The sequence below is a fragment of the Syngnathus leptorhynchus genome, chromosome 14, assembly GCF_054491065.1.
Source record: "Syngnathus leptorhynchus isolate UIUO chromosome 14, UIUO_Slep, whole genome shotgun sequence".
NCBI lineage: Eukaryota > Metazoa > Chordata > Actinopteri > Syngnathiformes > Syngnathidae > Syngnathus > Syngnathus leptorhynchus.
This window is the reverse complement of record NC_141208.1, coordinates 5,845,555-5,868,523: the sequence shown is the minus strand read 5'-3', so window position 1 is coordinate 5,868,523 and position 22,969 is coordinate 5,845,555. Positions and strand designations below refer to the sequence as shown.

General features: G+C 42.7%; 2 protein-coding genes and 1 long non-coding RNA gene across 7 annotated transcripts in view; 1 reads left to right on the top strand and 2 right to left on the bottom strand.

Annotated features, from left to right (window-relative positions):
• pkn2a (protein kinase N2a) overlaps nucleotides 1-5,916 on the bottom strand; it is a 14,744-nt gene extending 8,828 nt beyond the window's left edge. For 2 of the 5 annotated variants that reach the window (XM_085930985.1, XM_085930986.1), the window contains exons 1-3: nucleotides 5,592-5,916; nucleotides 1,583-1,747; nucleotides 1,308-1,443 (exon numbers count right to left, since the gene is read on the bottom strand). In XM_085930985.1, the coding sequence (XP_085787111.1) occupies nucleotides 1,308-1,443; nucleotides 1,583-1,747; nucleotides 5,592-5,612 (322 nt within the window). In that variant the 5' untranslated portion in view covers nucleotides 5,613-5,916. Of the gene's footprint in view, nucleotides 1-1,307; nucleotides 1,510-1,582; nucleotides 1,748-2,608; nucleotides 3,591-5,591 lie in introns of those variants that run through there. The other 3 variants (XM_085930988.1, XM_085930989.1, XM_085930987.1) reach the window with 3 other exon arrangements.
• LOC147046226 (uncharacterized) lies at nucleotides 5,449-16,409 on the top strand. Its single transcript, XR_015068259.1, has 4 exons — nucleotides 5,449-5,730; nucleotides 6,769-6,884; nucleotides 9,884-10,014; nucleotides 16,148-16,409. It is a non-coding gene; the product is annotated as an uncharacterized LOC147046226 (long non-coding RNA).
• Nucleotides 9,340-22,969, bottom strand: hs2st1a (heparan sulfate 2-O-sulfotransferase 1a). The gene is made up of 8 exons (XM_085930990.1): nucleotides 22,880-22,969; nucleotides 22,369-22,808; nucleotides 12,476-12,729; nucleotides 12,320-12,405; nucleotides 11,663-11,801; nucleotides 11,491-11,588; nucleotides 11,003-11,160; nucleotides 9,340-9,965 (listed from the first exon to the last, which is right to left on the bottom strand). Exons 2-8 carry the CDS (start codon nucleotides 22,490-22,492, stop codon nucleotides 9,742-9,744), a joined length of 1,083 nt encoding a protein of 360 aa, XP_085787116.1. The 5' UTR covers nucleotides 22,493-22,808; nucleotides 22,880-22,969; the 3' UTR covers nucleotides 9,340-9,741.

The following is a 22,969-nucleotide window of genomic DNA, read 5'->3' as shown; positions in this document are numbered from 1 at the left end:
CCCCTCGGTTTCCGATGTGAAAGCAAAAAGGAAAGTGGGGAGAAATGACATCATAGCAAAAGCAGTGTGCTGGTCACCTAATGGCAGGTACATCACACAGAATCAAACCTTATCTTGGCAGAACCTAAAATCCGACTTGGTTCATTGAAACACAGATGCTGCTGCTGCTGTGGAGTCTAACCTTTCTTATTCAAAACACAAGACATGACAGGAACTGATTAACAGCATTTCCATTCATTTCAATGGGCAAAGATGGCTTAAGATGCGAGAACTCCGTCATAAATTCAACTCGCCAAGTCAAGGCAACACTGCTGGCTGAAACACCGTTTGGGATTAATTTGGGCGACAAGCGTTGTTCAAGAGTTGACTTGAGCGTCGAGAGGTTGTCCCATGACTGGCGGGTCGAGAAGCGCTAAATTCCCAGCACTCCTGTCATTTCGCCACGCTCAGCGACATTCCCCCTGGTGACGTGTCACACCCAAAGAAAGAAAGACCTTGTTCATCAGACAGAGGGTCACAGAGTCGGGGCAAAATTTGTTCCCACTCGAGATAACCATTTACCAAGGCAACGTCGCTTCCCCTCCCCCAAAACACGCAGCCCTGTCGGTTTACTTCCTAACTTCAACTGAACCTTGGGAAGAGTGGCCGAACAAACGCCCCTGCTGCGGTTGGGAGTTTGTTTGGGAGTTTTGGGAGATACGGGAGCCAGCTTTCAACACCTCTGGAGGGGAACAATTGTCATCTCATTGTAAGTGTCGGTGGAATGTGGAATGCAACAACGTCAGTCTCCGGAGAGTGAGTCACCTCCGGAGAGTGACTGAGGAGGTGTATGTGCTGATGTTTAGACTGGTGTGTTCTGACACAATACTGTCAGAATTACTTACAGAGTGATACTTGGCGTTCAAACGGCCCAGTAAGGTACCCTAAACCTAAGGGACACTTTGTTGCTAATGAAGTCGTAGAAGACGGTTAGTCGAAGGAACTACAAAAACAAAATACAGGCGCTGCCTGGAGATACGAGCTTCCTTGGTTACATGACAACGCTCGTATCTCAAAACGTCGTTCCCTCGTGAAATAAATGGAAACTTCAATAATTCCAGCCCCTTTAAAAAAAAAAAAAGTTGCATTGTGTTTTTTAATAAGGAAACTCACACTATATATTTTTTTATGATTAAAAAAAATCATCCTTGCTTTTTCTTGTGATCAAATTAGTTTTTAATTTTTTTTCCAAATTTGCTGATGAACTTGCTGATAAAAAAGCCTAACAACTATTTGCATAGAGGGGGAACACTGATTCCTTTAGTCACCTTGCAGTTCTTCAGGGTCTTTCACCACAATATGGGCGTCGAGCTCCTGCAGCTCCTGGTGAAGCTCCTCAACCTTCTTGTTGGATTTTTTCAGCATGTTGTCGACATAAGCCAGGCTCTTCTTGTCTGTGGTGACCTGAAGAGAATCGGCGAGAGTCCAATCATGACAAAGTCTCTCTCAGACACCGCTCTCAGAATGGAGCTGAAAAGCAAAACGCCAAATGTCCCCTAACGTTGTGTACTGGTTGACAGTGACAGCAAGCGTGCGTGCGTACCTTGCGCAGATTCTCTGCACCTTCTTTGATCTTAAGCTCCTTTCGGATCTCACGCCGAATCTGCTCCTTGATCTCTTCCAGTTTCTGTTGGACCATGGTGTCTGACAGGTCCAGATTGTTGCCAAGGCCCAGCCGCTCTGACACCAGGTGGCCCCTGGCATCCCCCTACAAGAGGAGAGAAGAGAGGCAATAGTAAATCAATAACAAAGATTGCCCCTGGTCCCCGATTTTGCAATTCCAAAATAGCGATGCGGGACAGCGAGAAATACAGACCGCAGCTCACGCTTCAACTGAACTGAGACATCCTGACAAACGACAACAATGAAGGAAAGAAAAATGTACGGAGCTGCCTTGTTTTTTTTTTTCGCCCTCACTACAAAACGTTCTGCTTGGCCGCTACAAGAATGGCATTAGAGCAAATGTGAGGGTCAGACTGTCAACGTGAATATTCAGCAGTCAAAGTTTTCAGTTGCTGCTGACGGGAGTTCCAGAAGCCTCTACGTTGGTGACTGAAGGATTAGGAAGCACTTCCTTTTCAGTGTCAGAGGTCATCGTGAAAGCAGCGGTGACACGCTACAAGCAGATCGCATTATACCGAGTCCATTTGCATCGATGATTGGCTCTTTTGATAGCAAATCAAGGTAGTGTTTAAAATTGCGCAAATAATTAAATAGGCTGCGTCACAGAAATTTGGCTGCTTTCCAGGACCCAAATTTCCATTTATACGTCATCGATTGCCATCAGAAAAAACGTACAGGGCTATTGATCAAATGTAAGAAAATAGTTGATGTATTGAACAGACTTTTGGGAAAGTCTGCAGTATTTCTAAGCCTAACCTACTCAACTTAAACTGAATAATTAATTTAGAATGATGTCTAGAGCTACAAGATTTCAAGGAAAAATTGGAAACACAGGTGGACTCAACTCATTTCACAAGCAGCACATAGTGAACAATTCTTCTATAGAAGCGTCCCCCGATTTAAAATCACTCCAAGTTGCGCAATTATTCCAATGTATTGCCCTTACCATGACATCATCAGCTTCAGCCGGTTCCATCTCAAAATCAGCTGACCAAACCATCCCACGCATGTTGTACTGACAAGTCAAATGTTCGTCCAGAGAGCCCCACTGAAGTTCTGCCATTGTGAAGCGTGATGAAGACGTTCGACTATCAAGTGGAGCTCGTTGCTCGCAGGGGCTCCATTCAAAGCCACTCTCATTCATTCACTTGAGCGGATTTTCTCCTGCCATCTCGTTTTGTCTCTCTCAACTGCGCCGGTGACATAAACTAGGGAAGATAAACCGTCTGAGCGGCGACGGCCCAAATCCCTATTAGCTTCTCACTCAGTGAGGTCAGAGCGGCCCAGAATGGGTCCTAATCTCGCTGCGGTGGTCTAAAATTAACCCAAGTTAAAAACATAACATTGGCCGTCCATCCCGACCTCCCACGCTGGTGTGGTACAGGAGAGGAACAAACAAACAACCATTTAGACGATAACAATTCAGCCTACTGATGAGAGCGTCGTTCAAATCTCGGCACTTCTTTAAAACTGCTCCATCTGGACAATCCCAGAAAATTGAGCGGCATAAACGGAATTAGTTCCGACGCTTAGTACCGCGGCGGAGTGGGAACATTTTGGATTCAAGCCAATTGAACGCAGAGCTGCCCTGCTGACTTACAATTGAGAAACCTTCTGCTGCTCAACTTAAGGAAACTATACTTTGTATATTTCCTGGTCAAGACGCTTCCTGATGACTCATCGGTGAAAGAGAGGTCAAAACTGAGAAGAGTGGCGATATGGAAAAAGGTTTGCTGCCCTGTGAAACTTATTTGCTCTGCACTATAGCCATATTTGCCCAGCTGGACAGCATGAGGACACCCAGAAAGGCCCATTTTACTGTGCCACAATGCTCGGAAAGCCACGAAGGTCCAATCAGATAGGATGGAAATAAAAGGGCTAGTAAAACATACAAAGATATTTAGTTTAATTTAACATTAAACAGAAATTACATTCAACAAAAGAGCGAGGACTCAACGTGTACAAGCTGCTGACCAGCTGGTGCATCTTTCAACTTTTCCACCATGACATAAAATGAGTATAAGCACCTCTCTTCTCTCCTACTAAGTGAGCAGGTTATGTGGATTATTTAAAATGACCCTAAAGAAAAAAAAAACACAGCTTTGTAAATGTTCCTTTACAACTGGGCGTAGCAATAAACAGCCTTGGCTGCTCATATCTCGGGAAATTCCAAAGTCGATTCATTTGTGGTCCCACTATATGCTGATAGAATACATAACTCATGCAGATATAATATTCCTAAACTAAAAGCGGTAAAGCAAACAAATTCAAACAATTCTGGGAAATACAAATATCAAAAAAAGTCTGGTCATAAATGTGTGTAAATGTATTTCATTGTATTCAATGCACATATAGAAGTACAATATGTATACAGCGTATAACAAAAGCTTCCTGTTGGAATTTAGGTCGATAAGCACACGGTGAAAACAATACCAGCCATATGCTGCAGCAGCTGTTAAAAATATACATCTATAAGTGACCTGCAGACAGCCACCAAGGGTACTGAACGATAGCATTCTTGCAAAAGTCAACAACTGTTACCTGCACATGTCCAACTCAACTTCTCCTTAAATCCAATATTAAGTCCAAGGCTAAATTGTTCATAAAATCTGGAAATCTGAAAAAAAAGAGCTTCATTCAAACAATGGAAAAGTTGACACCCATTACCTCGCTCCTGCTTTCCACACCTTCCATTCTGGGATGATGCCCATCTCATTTGCCTTCCATCCCACAGCAACCGTGAGACCTATCGAATCACTTATAGACTTTGAGCCGCTATGTAACTTGTAAGAATTAAAATGTTCTTGTCTATACATAATAAGAAATTTGGTCTATGTTTACAAGGTGAACAAAAACAGGGGAAACATTTCAATGTAAATTCCAACAAAAATAATAAACAAATGGTTAAATGAATAAATAAATAAAAAACTGTTTAAATGTCCTCAAATATTCAATTTATTGCTATGCCGACATCTGCATTTTATTAGTCTGAAAAAGTCACCTCCAGTGTGACGTCACTCAAGTGAAACCACATTCAGTCATGACTCATGACTTTTTGTATTACTAAATAATACACAATTGGTAGGGAATAATTATGAAACACACCGCTGCATGGTGCAAAAGAGGCAACAACGTTCATTTTTAATGCGTCCATGCTGTCTTGTGTGTTGCTGTCACCGGTTTACGAGTGACATATCCACAAAGTGTGTACAATTTGCATTGCAAAAAAGGACAAGTGCACCAGATTGCCAGTTATACTAAATATAGTAAACATAAGCGGTAAAACGTATTTACCATGGCAAAATCCCGAAAGCTGACGTTTAAACACCTTTGGAGGGAACACGTCCATGTGTTGTGTACAATTTGCGTGGACAAGTTCACAATATGCTCATCAATGCAAATATAAAGACGATAAACCATGACTTGATGTTAGGAATATTCCTATATGTTAATGTTTAACCACCAATGGAGGGAACTAGTGACCCATTTGCAAGTGACGTCCATGTGGTTTGTACAATTGGCGTAGCAATGACAAGATCATATAGTCAATAATGCTAAATATAGCAAATATAAGACGGGGGGGAAAAAAGTCATTAAGCTTTGCAAGATCCCTGCAAGTTAACGTTTACCACCATTCGAGAGGTAACTAGTGACCCTTCAATTGATCGTGGTCGTAACATGAATATAACGTCATTTCTGTAAAACGTGGGATATTTTATGGATAACTTTGGATAATTGTTTCCCAGGCCTCAAATCCTAGAATCATTCCCCCCCACCAGACAAACTTTTCTGGGCGCACCTCATACACGTATACTGCTTGACTTCGTCGACAGAGCCCCAACAAAGTCAAACCTTTCCCCTTGGTTTTCTATTCCAATCCCCGAGTAACTTATTTCACTTTTTCGTCAACAGTTGTCAACTTTTCCTACCTGCACGGAGTCGGCGGCCATCTTGCTTGTCGCCTTTGAATCAAATCCTACTGGGAGAGAGGAGGGGAGTTGGAACTCCGAAAACAAGTTTTCTTTTTGGACGTTTCCCAGCACAAACGTCGATTTTCGGTCATCTCGGGTAAGATAAACTCCTCATGGTTGTCTTGCTCCGCGCTCTCTCGCCTGCCCGCGCTGCCGTGCTCGCTAGCTAAAAGTAAATGAAAAGTGAAAAGTAAAGGCTATCCCAGTCAAGTTGGAGAAAGAGGCGGCGGTTATGGGTGGAAGAGTCCGCCCAGAGAAGCCGAACCACCGCCAACAAGTACCGACCACCTCCAAACTACTTTAAAAAAAAAAAATTAAAAAAAAAGTTAAAAGAAAATATACAAAGTAGCTCCGTGCTAACCACGTCCACAAACTTTACACTTAATACCAATATCGGGGGGGAAAAACCCGTCGAAACAAATGTTTTGGTTTTTAAGATAAAATAATACAGCGATTCCCACACATTCAACTTCAAATAATTGGTTCAATAATTGTTATTTATTATAATTGATGTCATCTAAAAATCAAGACATACTTTCCATTAAAAAAAAGGCACGACCACAAAACAAATTTGTCAGCAGAAAATACATAATGATGGCTTGAGACATGAATTTAATTCGTTTTATGACTACAGCAGGTTCCTCCTCAGCTCCTTTAAACATTGAATTAAATAGAAATTCCATTAATATATTCTATGGTCGGAACGGTGGTTATGTCCGCCTCACAGTTCAGAGGTTGTGGGTTCGATTCCAAAGAAATCCCATATAAGGCCTCGAATTGTGCCAATGATGTCATTGGTTAATTCAATGTATTATTACTTCATAATGCATTACCTGTTTATGAGTTTGGTTATTTTGAACATTCACAATCTGAGCCATAATTGCTCTTTAGCTGAGTCTTGAGAAAAAGTGATGTCATTTTCAGTCGCCATCATTTCTCAAAATGGCCACCCCATGAGATGGATGACAATGGGTAGATTTTGCTGCTTAATTCCTATTTCACAAATGCAATATTATTCAAAATACTGTGCTAAGGCTTTTTTTTTCCGGCTGGATAGAACATATTGTTGTAAAGAAAGTGTCTGACTTGATTTCACCTTTAAAAACAAAATCTACATATGGTGTTTTCATATCAGAATGATGATTCACGGCACATCCTGTCCTGAGCACCTGTCCCCCCCACACACCCCTCCACCAGCCTCTGAGGACGCTCACCATGGAGACATGGAAACAGGATGGATGGTTGCACAAGGTAAATACATTTACCCGACTAGACCTCTCTGTTTTTTTTAATGAAGAAGACATTTTATGAGACCACAGTGTTCGAGCAATAGCACCAAGAGCACAAAGAGCTTCCAGTCCCAAACATGTGAGGGCTGTTTGGTAGCGATTTAGATAATCCAGTCTTCCCAGCGAGGTGTGACATGTCACGCTGCGGCCCCAGAGGACACGACTCCAGCGCTTGTCCTCTGGTTTCGTCATAGCGACTCCTCATCCAGCTGGCTTGGCAACTCCGACATCACGTTCGGGGCAACTGTCACATTGCAGACGTCCGCAGATTAAGCAGCATCTGCGAGACTGTGCAATCATTCTCTCAGCAGCCACATTGGTCCTTGACTGTTTGCCCACAATAAAATGGATTATTGCTTTGGATAAGAATCAATATAATGATTGGTTAGTTGAATTGAGCTGGCAGGAAACTGCTGTTGTTCTGAATTGTTCAGTCTTAAAAGTGAAAATGTGTAGTTTTCCAGCCAGTTTCAGGCAGCTTTTGGAATCTTCTCTGTGACATTGTGGCGTCCCTGGTTTTTCAGGAATTTCAACCATATGTCGCCACTCCAAATGCTGCCGAACATGTTTCTCAAAGGTGAAGATTCCCACTGTGTTTAAACAGAGGTTCATTTTGCGTGGCGAGCGTGCAAATGATTATAATCATAATCATGTTTGAGGGTGAAATTTCATTTCATAGCGACCGCATATTTGTCAGCTATGAAAATGGATGAAAAGCATCTCCATGATAGAAAACAGATGATCGACTGTTGAAACCGAAGCATTTTGCTCTGAATGTGACCGACTGCTCACACATCCAGACTGAAAGTGAGGATGGCTGTACTACTTATGTGTCATAAGGCCAAAACTGGGAAGCTCTTACTGGACTACAATATGAGATTAAGCGGGATCAGTCCCACTATTGATGACTGGCCAGGGATTATATGAGCCCAGATGAGTGAAGGGCTTTAGCTCACATAAACTGTCACAGTCGCACTGTCACTCGCATCATTTTATTCTTCTCATTCTAAAACTTTTTTTTTTTTTTGGTAATAATTCAAAATAATATGCAAAAGCAAGCCTTACTGGTAAATTATGTCAAAACAAATCAAGACATTCATTAGTCAAAAAGTGTGATTGGAACTTTACTGAAAACAAATGCCAGCTCTTTGTCGCCCTCTATTGGTCGCCAGTTGTTAAACGTTCTTTTTATTCAATAGCTTCCAGTTTCCTCACCTCTTAAGACAAATTAATAAGTAGAGTGACTCGGGCACACTGGTAGAATGACTGTGTTTTACAATCCTAGTGGTTTTTTTTTTTCCCCTTCCCCACTGTTACGGTCACCTTTGGTCCTCTAGTACAATCTTACACTGGATATCAAATAAATGCTCAAATGGCTTTCCATAATACATTTGATGCCCACCCCATGTTCCACATACAACTAAAGAACATCCAAGCACCACTTAGTACTCACCTCCAGAAAAGCATTAAATAACACAGCCATGTTTTATTTTGTATCAGACACAGCTGCAGCACTGTTTTGGGCACAAGGAAGGCACACAAAAATGACCACTTCATTCAAATTATGCAATGGGTTGTGATTGCAACTGCAAAAAAAGTGTCAAGAATTCTTGTTGCAGACTTCAGATGTCACATTGTTATTTTCCAAAAGGTGGCAGGTAGTCCTCAGGCCATTGGGATTTTAGCATAACAAATGAAATCAATTATATACAGTAGGACAATTTACTGAGTAGTTACAAACACACTGACTCGCTGTAATCAAATATATGTATATAAATCAAGCTAATTTTCCAGCAGGAACCAATCTCACCTTCATGTACTGAAATGTATATTTACAGCAAGCAGCATCTTTGTTGTGTTCCTTCATACACACTGTAATAAAAGCGCATGTAAAGAAATGGCCAGGCTATAAAGCTGCACACTTACCAGAGCGAACGAAAACACACAGTATAAAACATACACGCTTCTTTCTTTCTTTTAAGATTTCATAGAGAAAAAAAAAACAAACTAAAATATCTTTGTTCAAGTCCAAATACTATAGCTCAGTCATTTTTCCATGTTCACATCCAAAAGACAATACTGTAAAGCCCTACCTATTCGTGCTTCGCTATTCACGAAGTTTGTGTTTTGTTTTTCTGTGGAACCTATTCAGACATTCACGGTAAAAATTATTCACTCGTTTTTTTTATCCCGCCCGATACCACAAGATAGGCCAAAGCAATAAAAGTATTGCTTTGCCGCCCTCTTGTGGCATCTCGGCACCAATGAACTATGTTATAGTGACATAAGGAGTCTGCTTTAGACAAACATAGTGCTTTGCTGCCAACTTGTAGTATCTAGACAAGCTGGATTAAAGGGCTCAGTTCCTAAACCCACAGCAAAGAGCGGGGTTTCACTGATATTTATATATTTTAAAAAAAAAAGCTGATGAAATTATAACAGTGTTGCTAATAATGGACCGCAATATTGAGGGGGAACTCTAGCTCAAATAGCCAAACACAACCAAACAGCACATAGCGGATGTAGATGTTTTGTCTTGGTCAGAGTAATGCTCGGCCATTTGGGACTGAGCGTCTCCTCGTCTCCCGTCATAGCTCTCCGGCCCTCTATGGATCTCTGACATGGAAGTGAAAGGAAGCCGCTGACCTTCAGGGACGATGACGGAACACGAGCTCGGCCATCCCCGTGTGTGAGCAGTCCGGTGCCATGTCATATTTCCACAGCACGAGCTCACTCAAGTAGTTTCCACCAGTGGACACTTGGACATCTCGTCCTTGTGTCCTCCTCCAAAACCTCTCTGTGTCTACGTCCCACCCTGGTTAGTTTTTGGGGTAGATCTTCTCATAGAAGAAGTTTTGCGCCAACATGTAGAGTTCGCCATCCTTTTCCCGCACCGCGTGGGCCCTGACAAACTGGAACTGCTCCAGGGCGAACTCATAGAACTCATTCTCCATCTTCCAGATGGCCGACTGCTGCAGTTTGGCCGTGGACTCCCTGGTGGGCGGCTTCTTCTCGCTGGTCTTCCTCAAGTGGGATTTCTTCCCTGTGATCACAAGAAAAAACGGGACTCAAGGCTACTTGTGAAAATTACGGTGAGCTCAAAAAAACATCACGATCGACACGTAGTACACATTAAATAACGTGGAATAAAATACAGCCGTACAGTATGTGTGCACGAGTTCTAAAAATAGAAAAATGCTGATCGGTCTTGATTAAATGAGCCTTATCGAGCACTTGCTAGGTTTCACTGAGCGATTGGTAATTGCTGAGATCTGCTCACACACTAATTAAACATGATTAAACAAGGAGGCAAGAAGGTCACAAAGCAGAAAGCTGTCTTCACTTTCATCAGTTTTTTTTTCTTCTCTCGCTTCACCCAATTCTCCGATGTCGCTTCTCTTCAATGATTACACCGAGCAAGAAAACGTCTATATTTGGAAAGTGCTTAACATTTATCGGCGCTGAGGTGATGCGAGGCTGAAGCGCTCCCGGTTATAACATTCATCACAAGACTCAAGTGACGGGAATGCAGAAGAGAAGGTTATATTACCAGACGGGGAAATTTGATCTTCATAATGAGTCACGTTATTAACAAGACTTAACACACTGACATGCAAATATATTTTTAGAGGTGTGCCTCAGGTATCTCATCCAGATGGCTAAAAATTGTACGGCGGTACCTTGATTTACAAGCTTAAATCCATTCGTGACCAAGCTTGTAAGTCAATTTACACTTTCCAGCCGCCGTTATGAGTAAGCATCAGGGATATTGAGAAAAGCAATGACAAACTAAATCTTCGATGTAGCCTCCCCTGATTTTTAATCATTTTTCAAAAGAGATTAAATCAATCCTCATCTAATACTGTGACATTTCGAGGCTGCAAAATTGTCTTGACAATGGTTTGTTCAGAGCATATTTAATATCTTATCAGGATTTCATCCTTTAATCCTAAAACTAGCAGCTACCATTGCGCTTGTAAAATTTGCGTAACCCAGTTTATGGTAATCCGTAAAGGTTGCTTGAAGGCAAATGGGGTCTAAAAAAAAAAAAAAGTGATGGTTAGCACCTCGGACGCGTACCTGTTTTGTACAGTTCGGTGGCTCCTTTAAAGAAGCGTGGCAGAGCCGACTCCAGCATCATGACAAAGTCCTCCAGCTCTTCCGTCACTCCGACCAACATGTACTCATTCACCAGATTGTATTTAGCCTGCTCCAGAGCCCACTGGCTACCCACGTTCCTGCAAAAAAAGACAAACGTTTGCATTTTTTAAATCCCGCGTGTATGGAGAAATGCTCACAGGAGAAGATAAGGGAATGGAGGAAAGATAACACAGGGAAGGATTAAGACAAAAGGATAAATTAAAATTCTGTGTAGGTGGAAGTTTTTGTAAAAAAAAAAAAAAAAAAAAGGCGTGTTATACAAAAAAACAGCAACAATCGAGAGCAGTTGAATTGTCTGCTGGAAATACTTGTCACACTGTTTAATGCAATCCATGTTTGTTTGTGGTTAAACCCCCCTCCCATACAAAATAACAATTAGTTTGATTATTGTCATTGTCACCACTCACCAGCATTCAGAGTAGTGCCCGCAGAAAAAGGGAATCTGGAGCCAAAGCTTCTCAGGGGCACAGTCGGAGCCGCCGGCCGATACACATTCATCAAATGTCTGAAACGTGGCATAAAGATGAAATTAATACTTTCATCTTACATACATGACTATGGGCGGGAGTGTCCTTGGACCTTTTTGTCTCCTTGTTTCCTGCGCCTTAAGCCGGGTCGGTAGTCATCTCCGAAACGCAAAAAGTAGTAATAGGAAACCAGCCTTTCGATGGGGTCCCTGATCACGTTTATGTAGATTGGCTTCACCTTCACCCCAAACCTGAAAAAGACGTACTTGGGTTAGAAAAAAAAGTCATTTGGAAAACAACACGTCAGTGGTGTTTTGACCTGTCTTTCATTCATTTGAATTCTTTATCATTTATTTATTCATTATTGTATCATTATTATTATATTAGTAAATTAGTTGCTATTAAAATGTAATATTTTACATATTTTTTTACCTCATTAAATAATTGGTGATAATTAGTCATTAAATGTTTTATTATTTATTTAGTTATTATTGTATTTTTAAATTAGTTGCTATTAAAATTTATTATTTTACATATTTTTTTACCTCATTAAATAATTAGTTGACTGATTTGTTAAAAATACTAACACACACACAAAAAAAAATTACATTTAGGCCTACAAAGAACAATTTTGTATTCATTTGATTAAAGATAAAATCACAATTATAAATGGAATGATGATTTAAATGAAGCAAAGATGCTCCCTGCCCCTGTGCACGTCTCGAGCACCTAGTCACCACAAGGAGGAGTCGAATGCACACGTTCTTACTTGGTGAAGTCAAGGAAGGAGACATGGCCGTGGTAGAAAGCTGGCTTCATTTCCCGCCATTCAGTCACATTCTTTACAAACCGTACCTGAACAACGCAACACAATTATTACTGTGTTAGAATGTGGACAGCAAATCAAAATCAGACAGTTTGTGACCTGGTCCTGGATGGACATGACGGGGTTGTTCTTTGTGGTGTTGATATGCAGGACATGGTAATGGTTCCTCCCACACAGGTCGTAGGCGATGTTGGTGAAGGAAGTGCTCGCAGTTTTCGGCACGCGGTTATAAATGATGACCACGTCGTCGTCGCTCTCGGAAACAGATGCCCACGACGAGTCCCGCTCCCGCAGGCCGTCTTGTGTGTGCCGTTGCTCGATCTCCCGTACCTCGTGCCGGGCGATGGCTCGCTCTGGAAGCATGACAGGGAGTTTTAATGAGTCGCTAAAATTTATACCAGACTGCTCGGGGCTTGCTGTGTATTTCTATGAAAAAAAAAAAAATAGAAAGTAAAAAAAATAGTTTTGCAATAACTCTCAGAATGATACAGGGAATGGGTACAGTAATAAAAAAAACACACAAAAAAACAACAAAAAATATATGCAAGTGTGTGCATATATATATATATATTATATATATAAAAATATATATTCTATATAAAAAGCTACAGTGTCGAAAACCTGGATTAAATAGTGCATCATTATGTTTATTGGTGAGTTGGCAGAATATTTGGGTTGTTTTAATGGTTGACTGATCTCTGCCCACATGCTCCATCTTTGTTTATTCTGGCAATCAGCACGCTAAATGTCTCACAGGCCTGTTATTCCACGTTATTCGGCTGAAGCCATTATTTCTCGTCAGCTATCGAGCGATGTGGTAGTTTGAATTGTAAATTTGCTTATACAATGCAAACAAAAATCATAGGTTACTGAAAATACTTCCACAAATTGCGATTTTGGTTGGAGTAATGCATTCAACCATCTTAGGATAGCTTGACTTGATTTACTGCACCAAGATTTATCTGCTGGGCTCGAAAGATAAAATGATGAAAAGCTGCGAGACGAGAGAGCCAGAGGTGACAGGCCGAGGGGTGAGAGGTTGGCAGTTTGACTGGAAGGTGACAGTTATTTGAAAGCTAGCGGACGTGAGACGGGACATCAATTCACTCCAAATGAGGAGGGCGGAAGTTTTGGTGTGTGTAAACTGGACTTGTGTGAAAAGATTGCGCACAAAAAGCAGCCTCTCGCCTTTGTTGCCTGCGGCCTTTTCTTCATCTGAATTCACGGCGGACTGACTGCTGTTGACAATGCTCAGAGAAGCCCGCAGGAAGGACGACCGAGAGGATTGCGCGTGTGTGTGTGAGAAGAAGAGGCAGAACATCACGGGAAGCGCTAATATTCGTGGGAACTCGTAGTTGTCACAGCCTTGCCACCTTTATAGCAGGGGGGGTGGTCTTCTTGAGTCCAGGAAACAGGACGTCTGTGTGTGTGTGTGTGTGTGTGGGGGGGGGGGGTCCTCATTTCCTTCTTCTCTTCCACCTGTCTATGCAGCTATAAATGCGAGCCTCTGATCAAAGTTATATCTGGTTACAGATGGAGCCGCGCTGCTCCCGGCGCACGCCTGGAATCGTGCCAGGTGGCCACAAAATGGTGTCTGGCATGCAGCAACAATTGTAACGGAGATGTTCATTCACACGGCTGCCAACGCCGGTAGCAGTCGCGACGGTCAGATTTTACGGCTCCGGGCTCGTGCGTCCTTTGCGGTGTTCGTTTTTTTGCCAGCGGGGGTGCTCGGAAAGCTGGCTGTGATATTCAAACGAATGGCGGTGCGTCAAAGCTGCGACAATGCCAGGCCATAAATATTATATGGCAGTCGAGCGGCAGGCATCTAAAGGCTTTTAAGTGGAATAACACTCTGATAGCACGTTGGCTTCACATTCATCATCATGTGGAGGAATGTTTGCACGTTTGTCTGGCTGGTTACGAAATAATTGAAGAAAGTCCTTTTTTTTTTTTATGGTAGGTCAGTACTGACTATTGTCACATTAAATATTTTGTGGGTCCTTAAAGATCAGACAAAGTGTTTTAAAACAAAGTCCATTTTTTTTATGGTAGGTCAGTACTGACTATTGTCACATTCAATATTTTGTGGGGTCCTTAAAGATCGGACAGAGTGTTTTAAAACAAAGTCCATTTTTTTTATGGTAGGTCAGTACTGACTATTGTCACATTGAATATTTTGTGGGGTCCTTAAAGATTGGACAAAGTGTTTTAAAACAATTAAAGTCCTTTTTTTTTTTATCAGTACTGACTATTGTCACATTGAATATTTTGTGGGTCCTTAAAGATCGGACAAAGTGTTTTAAAATAATTAATGGTTTCAATTTTATCATATGCTTTATGATGAAGACATTTGCATTCAGCCTCATTGTATTATTCCACAAGGGCAATGCTCAAGTTCATAATATGCATACTGAATAAGGGCTTTCCTGTTTCCTTTTGACGACTGGTCTTGAGCGACAAACGCATATTAACACTAACCTCGCCTTCTGGAAAGCTCCGGGGTGCTTCGAGGGCTCCCGGACTTTTCAGAAGAACAATGACGAAAGCTCGAGAGCCAATCGTATCCCTACCAACAACGTCCAAACTATGCTAAGAGGCCCCACAAAAGCTCTCGCTAAAGACACACTGTGGTTTTTTTTTTTTTTTTTTTTTAACCGAGCTTCCAAACAGGCCACAAGGACAAAGCCAGCTTCTTAGGCTTTGTAGTAGACGCCCCATTCATTACCAGACGCCTTGGCACAAACTTCCATATCAGAGGGCAGCACACATAGGCACAAAACCAAGCTTAGCGTTCCCCATCTGAGGTCATTTAATTAGAGGACAAAAGCCCGAATTACTTTGGCCACACAGCGGGCCGGGCCGCCTTTCATTGGCCATTTCTGCCACTTCCTCCCCTGGAGTCATCTCTGTGCATTAAAAGCCAATTATGAAGCGTGAATCCAACACGGGTCTTAAACACTGTGACAACTACAAGCCTATTACCCTGCCGCTTTTCATTCTCACCCACCGACAGCGGGGGAGACGGAGCGCTTGTAGTCGAACGTATTTACTGAGGCAATTTCGCAGCCGATTAGAGACGACCATTTGGAGTCATCATTCATATTTTGCCACCAGATCTGTGAAAACGTCGTGTACCGGCGCCACTCGTGATGGGATACTAAAAGTGAAGGAGATGGGATGATGCTTTGCCTAAGCAGATCATAAATCCATCACGGCCGGGGATTCTCGCTTCAACCCGGGGGGAGGGTTCGCCTCTTGAACCGAGGCCTTGGGTTAGGCGGGTAATCGAGATTGGCTATCGGCTCCCCCCGGCTGAGGTGCGCAGCTTTCGCCGTTCTGCTCGGATGCCGCCCGATTGCAAAATCAATGACGGATGACGGAGCGGAGACCTGGCAGGCCAGTCCGCTGCTTTATCAAAAATGCTGTTCATCGACTGCTGCCGCGACTCCCTCGGCACAGGCTTGGACGGTTATACGACAAACACGACAAACATAAAATAAAACTAAACGGAGTATGTCGGAAAATGATTGTGACTGTTCTCGTCATTGATCGGCGTTAGCAGGTTTCTGAAATCCCTTTCCATTGAAAAGCTTCATTTATGTCATTCAGCAAACGTCTGCTAGCTTAATGCTAGCCCATAATGCAAAACACAATTGACAGGCTAAAAAACTGAGCGTATAACAATCCTCACAGGCATGACGTACACTCTCCTATGCAAAGTTCATCTGGCTCACTTTTTTAAAAAAATGACTTTTTCTCTGTTGACAGGATGATGATGCAGCATGTGGAGAACAAGAGCGTTTTGGTGGGACGACGCATTCCTCCAACATCGGTAAGACCAGAGACAAAGCCCGTCTTGTCGGTGCCAACAGACGACGCAATTTGAATGTTGTCTGTCCGCTATTAGTCACTCATAAAGGACAAAGACGCTACTGTGGCTATTTCGGTAATCGGCTGTTTTTAGTGAAAAGACTCCCGAGTTGGATGCGCAAACCGAGTTGCTATGCAGAGTTCATGAACTACACCAAAAGAAATCTGTGTAGTATCTTCATGAAATAATTCATTAAAGTATTTCAATTCATTTAAATGGGGGGGGGGATGGATTAAACAAATTGAGTTACGAGCGTGATTGCATTACAGATTTAACTCGTGAATTGAGGTACTGCATTAAGATTCAAACACAAGATGCTTCGCCAAAGGGCTCGGGCTAAGTAAGAGCCAGCCACATGCGGCCCATCAATAATTGCTGGTGCAAATTCAAGACATGCTTCTTGACTAATGATAAGAATCCCGGCGAGGCAGGGATGATAATCACGCTTACACCCGTCGCTCTCCTTTTTAATACATCTTGTGTGCCATCCAAGCCAGCAGGCTGCAAACGTGAAGCGAGGAAAGGAAGGCCACGTTTAGCCTCGCTCATGAGCAACAAGCCGTCGGATGAGATTACGGCGCAATTTACACAGATGGCAGATTCGATGGCCCCCCCCCGGGGCTCTCTAAGTAAAAGCGGGCGGGTGTGACAGTTTGCGCCGGCAGGACGGACGGACGCAATGCAACCTTCCAGAAGACTCTGCGTGACTTTTCAAATATTACAATTGAAAGCTGGAGGTCAGTGTTTAGGACAAGAGAGAAATAAAACACGCTTTTCTCCACATAAACACGATTTACATAATAATAAAAAAAAAAAAAAACAACAACCCTCAAACACTGTACGTGATGCTCCCACTTCGCTCGCCGCCTCCCGGCCCAGTAAGAGATGATTAATATTTCATACATAGGAGTTGGGGGAAAACTCAGCATTCTATTAGGATGATCAGACAACAGCTATTCATAGAGGTAACGGTGAGCGGGGGAGATGGGCCAACGCCGCAGAATCAGAAGTCACTTGTAGCAAACACGGCTAAAACGATAACACTTAGTTGCTTATCATCACCTCGTCTCTCGCCCCTACTTCTGTTTGTTTTTTTTGTTTTTTTTTTGTCATCCGAAACCAGCATCTCCACTGGCGCTTTCTGATAAAGATGCTGGGGATTGCGTGTAGCTAGAGTGTGATCCCAAATCGATTCGTACTCCCAAGACGCTCATCGCCCCAAACGTGCCGTTTGCTTATCGTAGGGCATAGTAGTCAAGTGGCCCAATATTTTGGAAGTTTTGCCCTTTTTTTTTTTTTAATATTTCATCCAAAAGACTCGAGAGGATCTGCTTGCCAATTCCAAACCGAGTTAATTCTCCGCATAGAGCGTAAAATGGGGATTGTCTCAATATCGATCCAGCAGTCCAGCCAGTAGATTGACAATCAGTCTATGGAGTACACACACACACACACACATGCACACACAGGGCCATCTAAATGAGTAAGGGGAGACAAAACATTGTCATTGAAGATGTGTAACAGGGGAGACACAAAAAAACCTAGACACTTGGATGTCCATTTCAATGGACAGCAAAATGCGTACTGCTTGACACATAAAGATGTTCACAACTACTGATCCTGCAGGAGCCGCGTGAGAACGCTGGCATTAGAGGAAGTTGATATGAGATGTGACTTCATCTCCATTTTTTGGAGAGTTGATTGAGGTGGGAGTAGGGGGGGGGGGAGCAAATTGTGCAGGGAGGAAGAGTGGGAACCGACACCTGCTGTCGCGTGTTTACAACAGCTAGCTTCATCATCTGTCAAAAAGCCGCAGGCTTCCACAGCACGGTGTGAGACTCACTGAGTTCAAAATTGATCCTATGGCTTTCGTCTTCATTAAAAAAGGGAGTGAGGAAAGTTGTGGTGCGTTTCGGAAACAAGTTGGTAAAAATGGGAAAGTTGCAGTTTCAGAAATAGACTCAAAACACTACAGAGTAACCATCAAAACTGCAGTACTATTTTTTATTTTTTTTGAAGAGTATAAAAATATGAGTATTGTGATATGCTTGATGTGTATCGTGTTCAAATATAGCCGATCTACCAGAATAAAGGGATTCACTTCACCAATCATGCTCCAGGCATCACTTTCTCCCCATTATACGACAACTACATATTTTCAACTATCTGCTGTCACTCCAACTTCCTCCTACTCATTTGACATAAATGCAGGCTAGAGGAATTTTGGTGCATTCTTTGTAGAGGAGCGCGAGCGAGCTCACCGAGCCGCCACCTCTGGCCAACATTGACATCAGCAAAATGATGGAGGAAAGACGGTGAGGAGGAAAGGGGGTTGGGGAGATGCCAGCTACGGAACAGCGACGGCAACATCAGAGTGATGGTGTCGCAGAAAGGTGGGGGGGGATGCAAGCTGTCCGGAACACTTTGATTAGCCTGTCTGTCATCCCTCCTGCTAGAGCTAGCCAATGCAGCAGTGGTGGACATGCTGCATTGTGCACTGCATGGCACAAAAGTACCCCCCCCATACACACACACACACACACACACACACACTAGACAAAGAGCAGACCAGTCACCATAAATCACATGTGTCAAACTTGTTTTCATCATGGGCCACATCATAGGTAAGGAATACCCTGAGGGGGTTGTGTTATTACGGTGAAGTCACATACAGTGTTCCTCTGCAACATCACAGTTCATCATTTGCACCCACGCAATCACCTTTTTTTTTTATTTTATTTTTTTATATAGTTTACTGTAATTGCTTTTCGGCTGTTTACAGAACATGGGAAGAACGGCAAAACAGATGGGAACAATTTATGAAGAATCTGCTGTTAGCAACAGCTCACGTCAAAACACTCACGCCTACATTAGCTAATGTCACCCAGCCCGCTTTTTATTATAAACACACACAGACACGCCAATACTCTGAGTATTTTCTTTTTTTTTTAGGGAGATTTCGTACATGTTCAAAACACGCCACTGTACCGCAAATCTATCCCCCCGACACCTATACGTCCATCGCCAGAGTGCCCTCCTACCCCTTTCCTTCATTAGCAGCTCCACTGGTATGTTTCAAAAGAGTGACAGAGCTAATCTGGGCGACTGGTTGCCTAAAGTAGCGGATGCCAACATGCACCGTGGAAGCAAATGACTCGTGCAGGCTTTACAGCCCTCGGGGAAGACGTGTGGTGTCACAGAGAGGTCAAAGAAAACTGAAAAAAACGAGTCATGAGAGGAGAAGAAAATTAGATTAATGACTACAGAATGCAATTTCTAGAGACAGGGAAGGGGGAACTGAAATATTGTCAAATGAACTAAACGTGTTGAAATTGAAGTTTTAATCGGTTGAGAAATACGCAAGGGGATTGATAAATGTTCTAGATTACAACATACTTGCTTTATGACATTTTTCGAACATAAAACATGCACCTTGGCTCTATAAATGTTGGGAAACACTTTTTTTTTTTTTTTTTTTAAATCACAGGTCTCACTGGAGGCAACAGTGCTTGACCAATTTTCTTTTCCAGAAAATTTCTGCCTCAGGTCCTTTGGATTGCTTGACTACAGCAGCCAGCATAACTAAGTCCAATTCCAAGCCGAGACCTTCTGAGGCAAAAAAAAAAAAAAGTCTTGCACTGCACTAAATTTGATCACAGGGAAGCCTGTGTCATAAGATGCATATCTCCACACAACAGATTAGAAATTATTTCTCTGTTTCTGAATATCTGGAAGGACTATGACGAGGGATAGTTTGACAAAAATTCTCTTACAGGGGTGAAGAGTCATCTGCCCTCATTCCAAGGTTACGAAGATCAGAACGCTCCATTTCACGCAGCTCCTAAAATATCTGGAAACCAAGCATCTCCTGCTTCGTTACTGCACTGCAGCACTTCCCAACGCCAGACCTGTGTGAATTTTCTCTCAAGGTGAGCATCAGGAAAAAGAAAAAAAAAAAAAAAAAAAGGACTAAACTGAGTTTGTATCAAAGCAAGCGAAAGTTACCACCAAACATTATTTTAGTCTTTGTCGACGCATAGGCGAGCCGATTAAGCAGCCGCAGAGTGTCAGAATAATGGACGACGCCCACAGCGGGACGCCTGGCTGCATGGCGGTGTCATTGTAATGCAGGAGACTCCTCGGTCAAACCTCCGAAGCGCAATTAGCTCGAAAGCAGATCGCAGCTTGTCCACCCTGCGGGGAAGCCTCTAATGGGTGCAAATGGTGCAACCTGCGTGGCCGCCGATGGGAACGCATGCTGGGATCAATGGATACAGTCGTCCTCACATTTAACCCTCGCAATATGATTTTTCCCGTCCTAAATCGACGTCGATTAGACGCTACTCTCATGAACTATAGGCGATTGTTTAGCCTCTGTGAAGAACACCTCATATAATAGCAAAAGAAGCTATGCATTACACCCATGTGGCTGTTTCATCAGAGTTTCAGCGATGGAGCAGTAGTGTGCCAACAGGTGGTCACATGACCATCAAGCTGTTTGGCTGTCAGCACCGTGCCTCCAAAAAATCCTTTGTCAAAATGACTTGCCAATGCAGCAAAACATTCGGAGTGCCACTATGCAAACGTGTGCGCTGGCCTTCCTGTCATCCATCAGGACGTTTTTTTTTTGTTTTGGTTGTTTTTTTGGCAAGGTCGACAAATTCTTTTGGTGGTAGCTGTGGCGGACAATCAGAGAGAAGGCCCTTCCGATGCCGTTTGTGCACGCCTGTGTGTGTCCCAGCCCAGATTTAACAGCAGCAGTAAACAATGTCACAAGTCAATATTTTGGACTCTCCAACTACTCAGCAGGGACTTCAAGAGAGTATTCAATTAATAGATCTGTTAATTGTTCTGTAAACTGGACACAGTTTAAAAAAAAAAAAAGTAATCTCCTTTCTCCAATAATTCCTTTTGTCATGCAGTACCACAAACCATCATCCCCCAAAACACTTGGAAAATCATCTCGCAACTTCAAGTGTATGCAAAGAAAACTCTGTAAGCAACACTAAGAAGCCAGGCTAAACTTAGCTCCTTCCTGAAATACAAAGATCACAGTCTTATCAGTTGAGATGTATCACTTCAGCATACATCCTAGACACCAATTACTACTTTCCTACCAGCTAGAGATTTTTGCATTCTTTGGTGTTTCAAGTTGTTAAATATAAAAGTGTACATCCAAAAAGACCAGGCACACCTGTGCTTACCCTGCTATGACTTCACCACTTAGACGCACGTACAAAGTTATTGAAAAATTGGCAAATGGAACCCTGAAGTGGCAGCCAAAGCTTTGGGGTGTCTCTGCTGTTCCTTCAAATCCCCCACAGTGGAAGCATCAGAGAGATAATCCTGTAGTGTCCCAGATCTTTATTGGGACTGACTGGACCCCTAATGGGAGGTGGGAATGCGATTGGAAAGGAAAGCAGTGTCTGCTCCTTTTCAATTGGATGTGTGAGATGATGATGTTGATCGCTTCCCCACAAAAATAACTGCTAATGGAATTACTGCTGAAAATGGAAATGTAATGCAAATGTATCAATTACTATTAGGTAAGTAATTAAGCACTATACAAAGGAGATATAGACACAAACACACGCGTGGTGAAGAATTTCTTCTTCTGCTCACGACCCCAGCTAAACTTAAAAAAAAAATCAATTGCACTGAATGATTCCATCAAAATGTATTGCACACAAAAGTTAAAACGTTAACTTTTAAAATGATCAAAGTTTTCCCATCATTAAGGCAACTTATATACTATAAACCTAAATTGAAGTCTTTTTGAGGGGTAAAGTATAGAAGAAACAACTGGGATAACATGGTTGCATAAGTGTGTACACCCTTTTTAACTCAGTCACATGGGTCATAGGACATATAGGTAGCTAAAGTTTTTAAATTAATTATCTTGGTCTCATCTTTTTAGACTACAAAAACCACCTATCGAGTCTTATCTATCTATCTTAAGAAAATACACAAATACCGAGCACGCCTCCTTGTGCTGCATGACCGCGTATTGCGCGGCTGCGCAATTTGCGCGCCCTTAAAGCATGCATGGTCCGAGCATCTTTTTTTTTCTGATTGTTTTTATTTCTATTTTTTTAGGGTTCTGGTGGTGGGGATTTACCGAGTTTTCCGCGGGACTCCTCCAGCTTCTGAATCTGGTTCTCTAGGAAGAACATGGCCACGGCGAACGCCAGCAATGCCAGCAGCTGCAACTTAGGCGGCATCATGACTCTGAGCAGCCCCATCAAATCATCCGGAGAAGGAGTCGTCGGTCAGTCCATACCCAAAAGAAGGGAGACGGAGAGGGGGTGGGTAAGAGACACACCGAAGACACGCACAAACAACCGGCGAGCACAAAGCGTTTGCGTGCGTGGATATTTAAATCCTTTTCCAATGCAAAATGCCCATTCTTTTTGCTACTCCATCATTTGCATGGCACGGTTTGCGGCTTGTAAAAGATTTCCACGGAGCGTCTTATACGTCGTTTGTACAAGTGCTCATCGGTGTCCAGTCTTTACTTGCACGGCTCCACCGTTCATACTGTCAAAAGCACCCAGGCCACTGGACAGAAACAAGAGCCCACCATAGAGATCAAAATACACCGATAGCCCCTCCTTCGGGTGGATACGTACGTCAATGACGCCGCCGTATTAGATGTGTCCTGGAGTAAGCATTGGGACACATGCATTATGGCGTATGCGCTTAACGTATTGCAGGAAAGG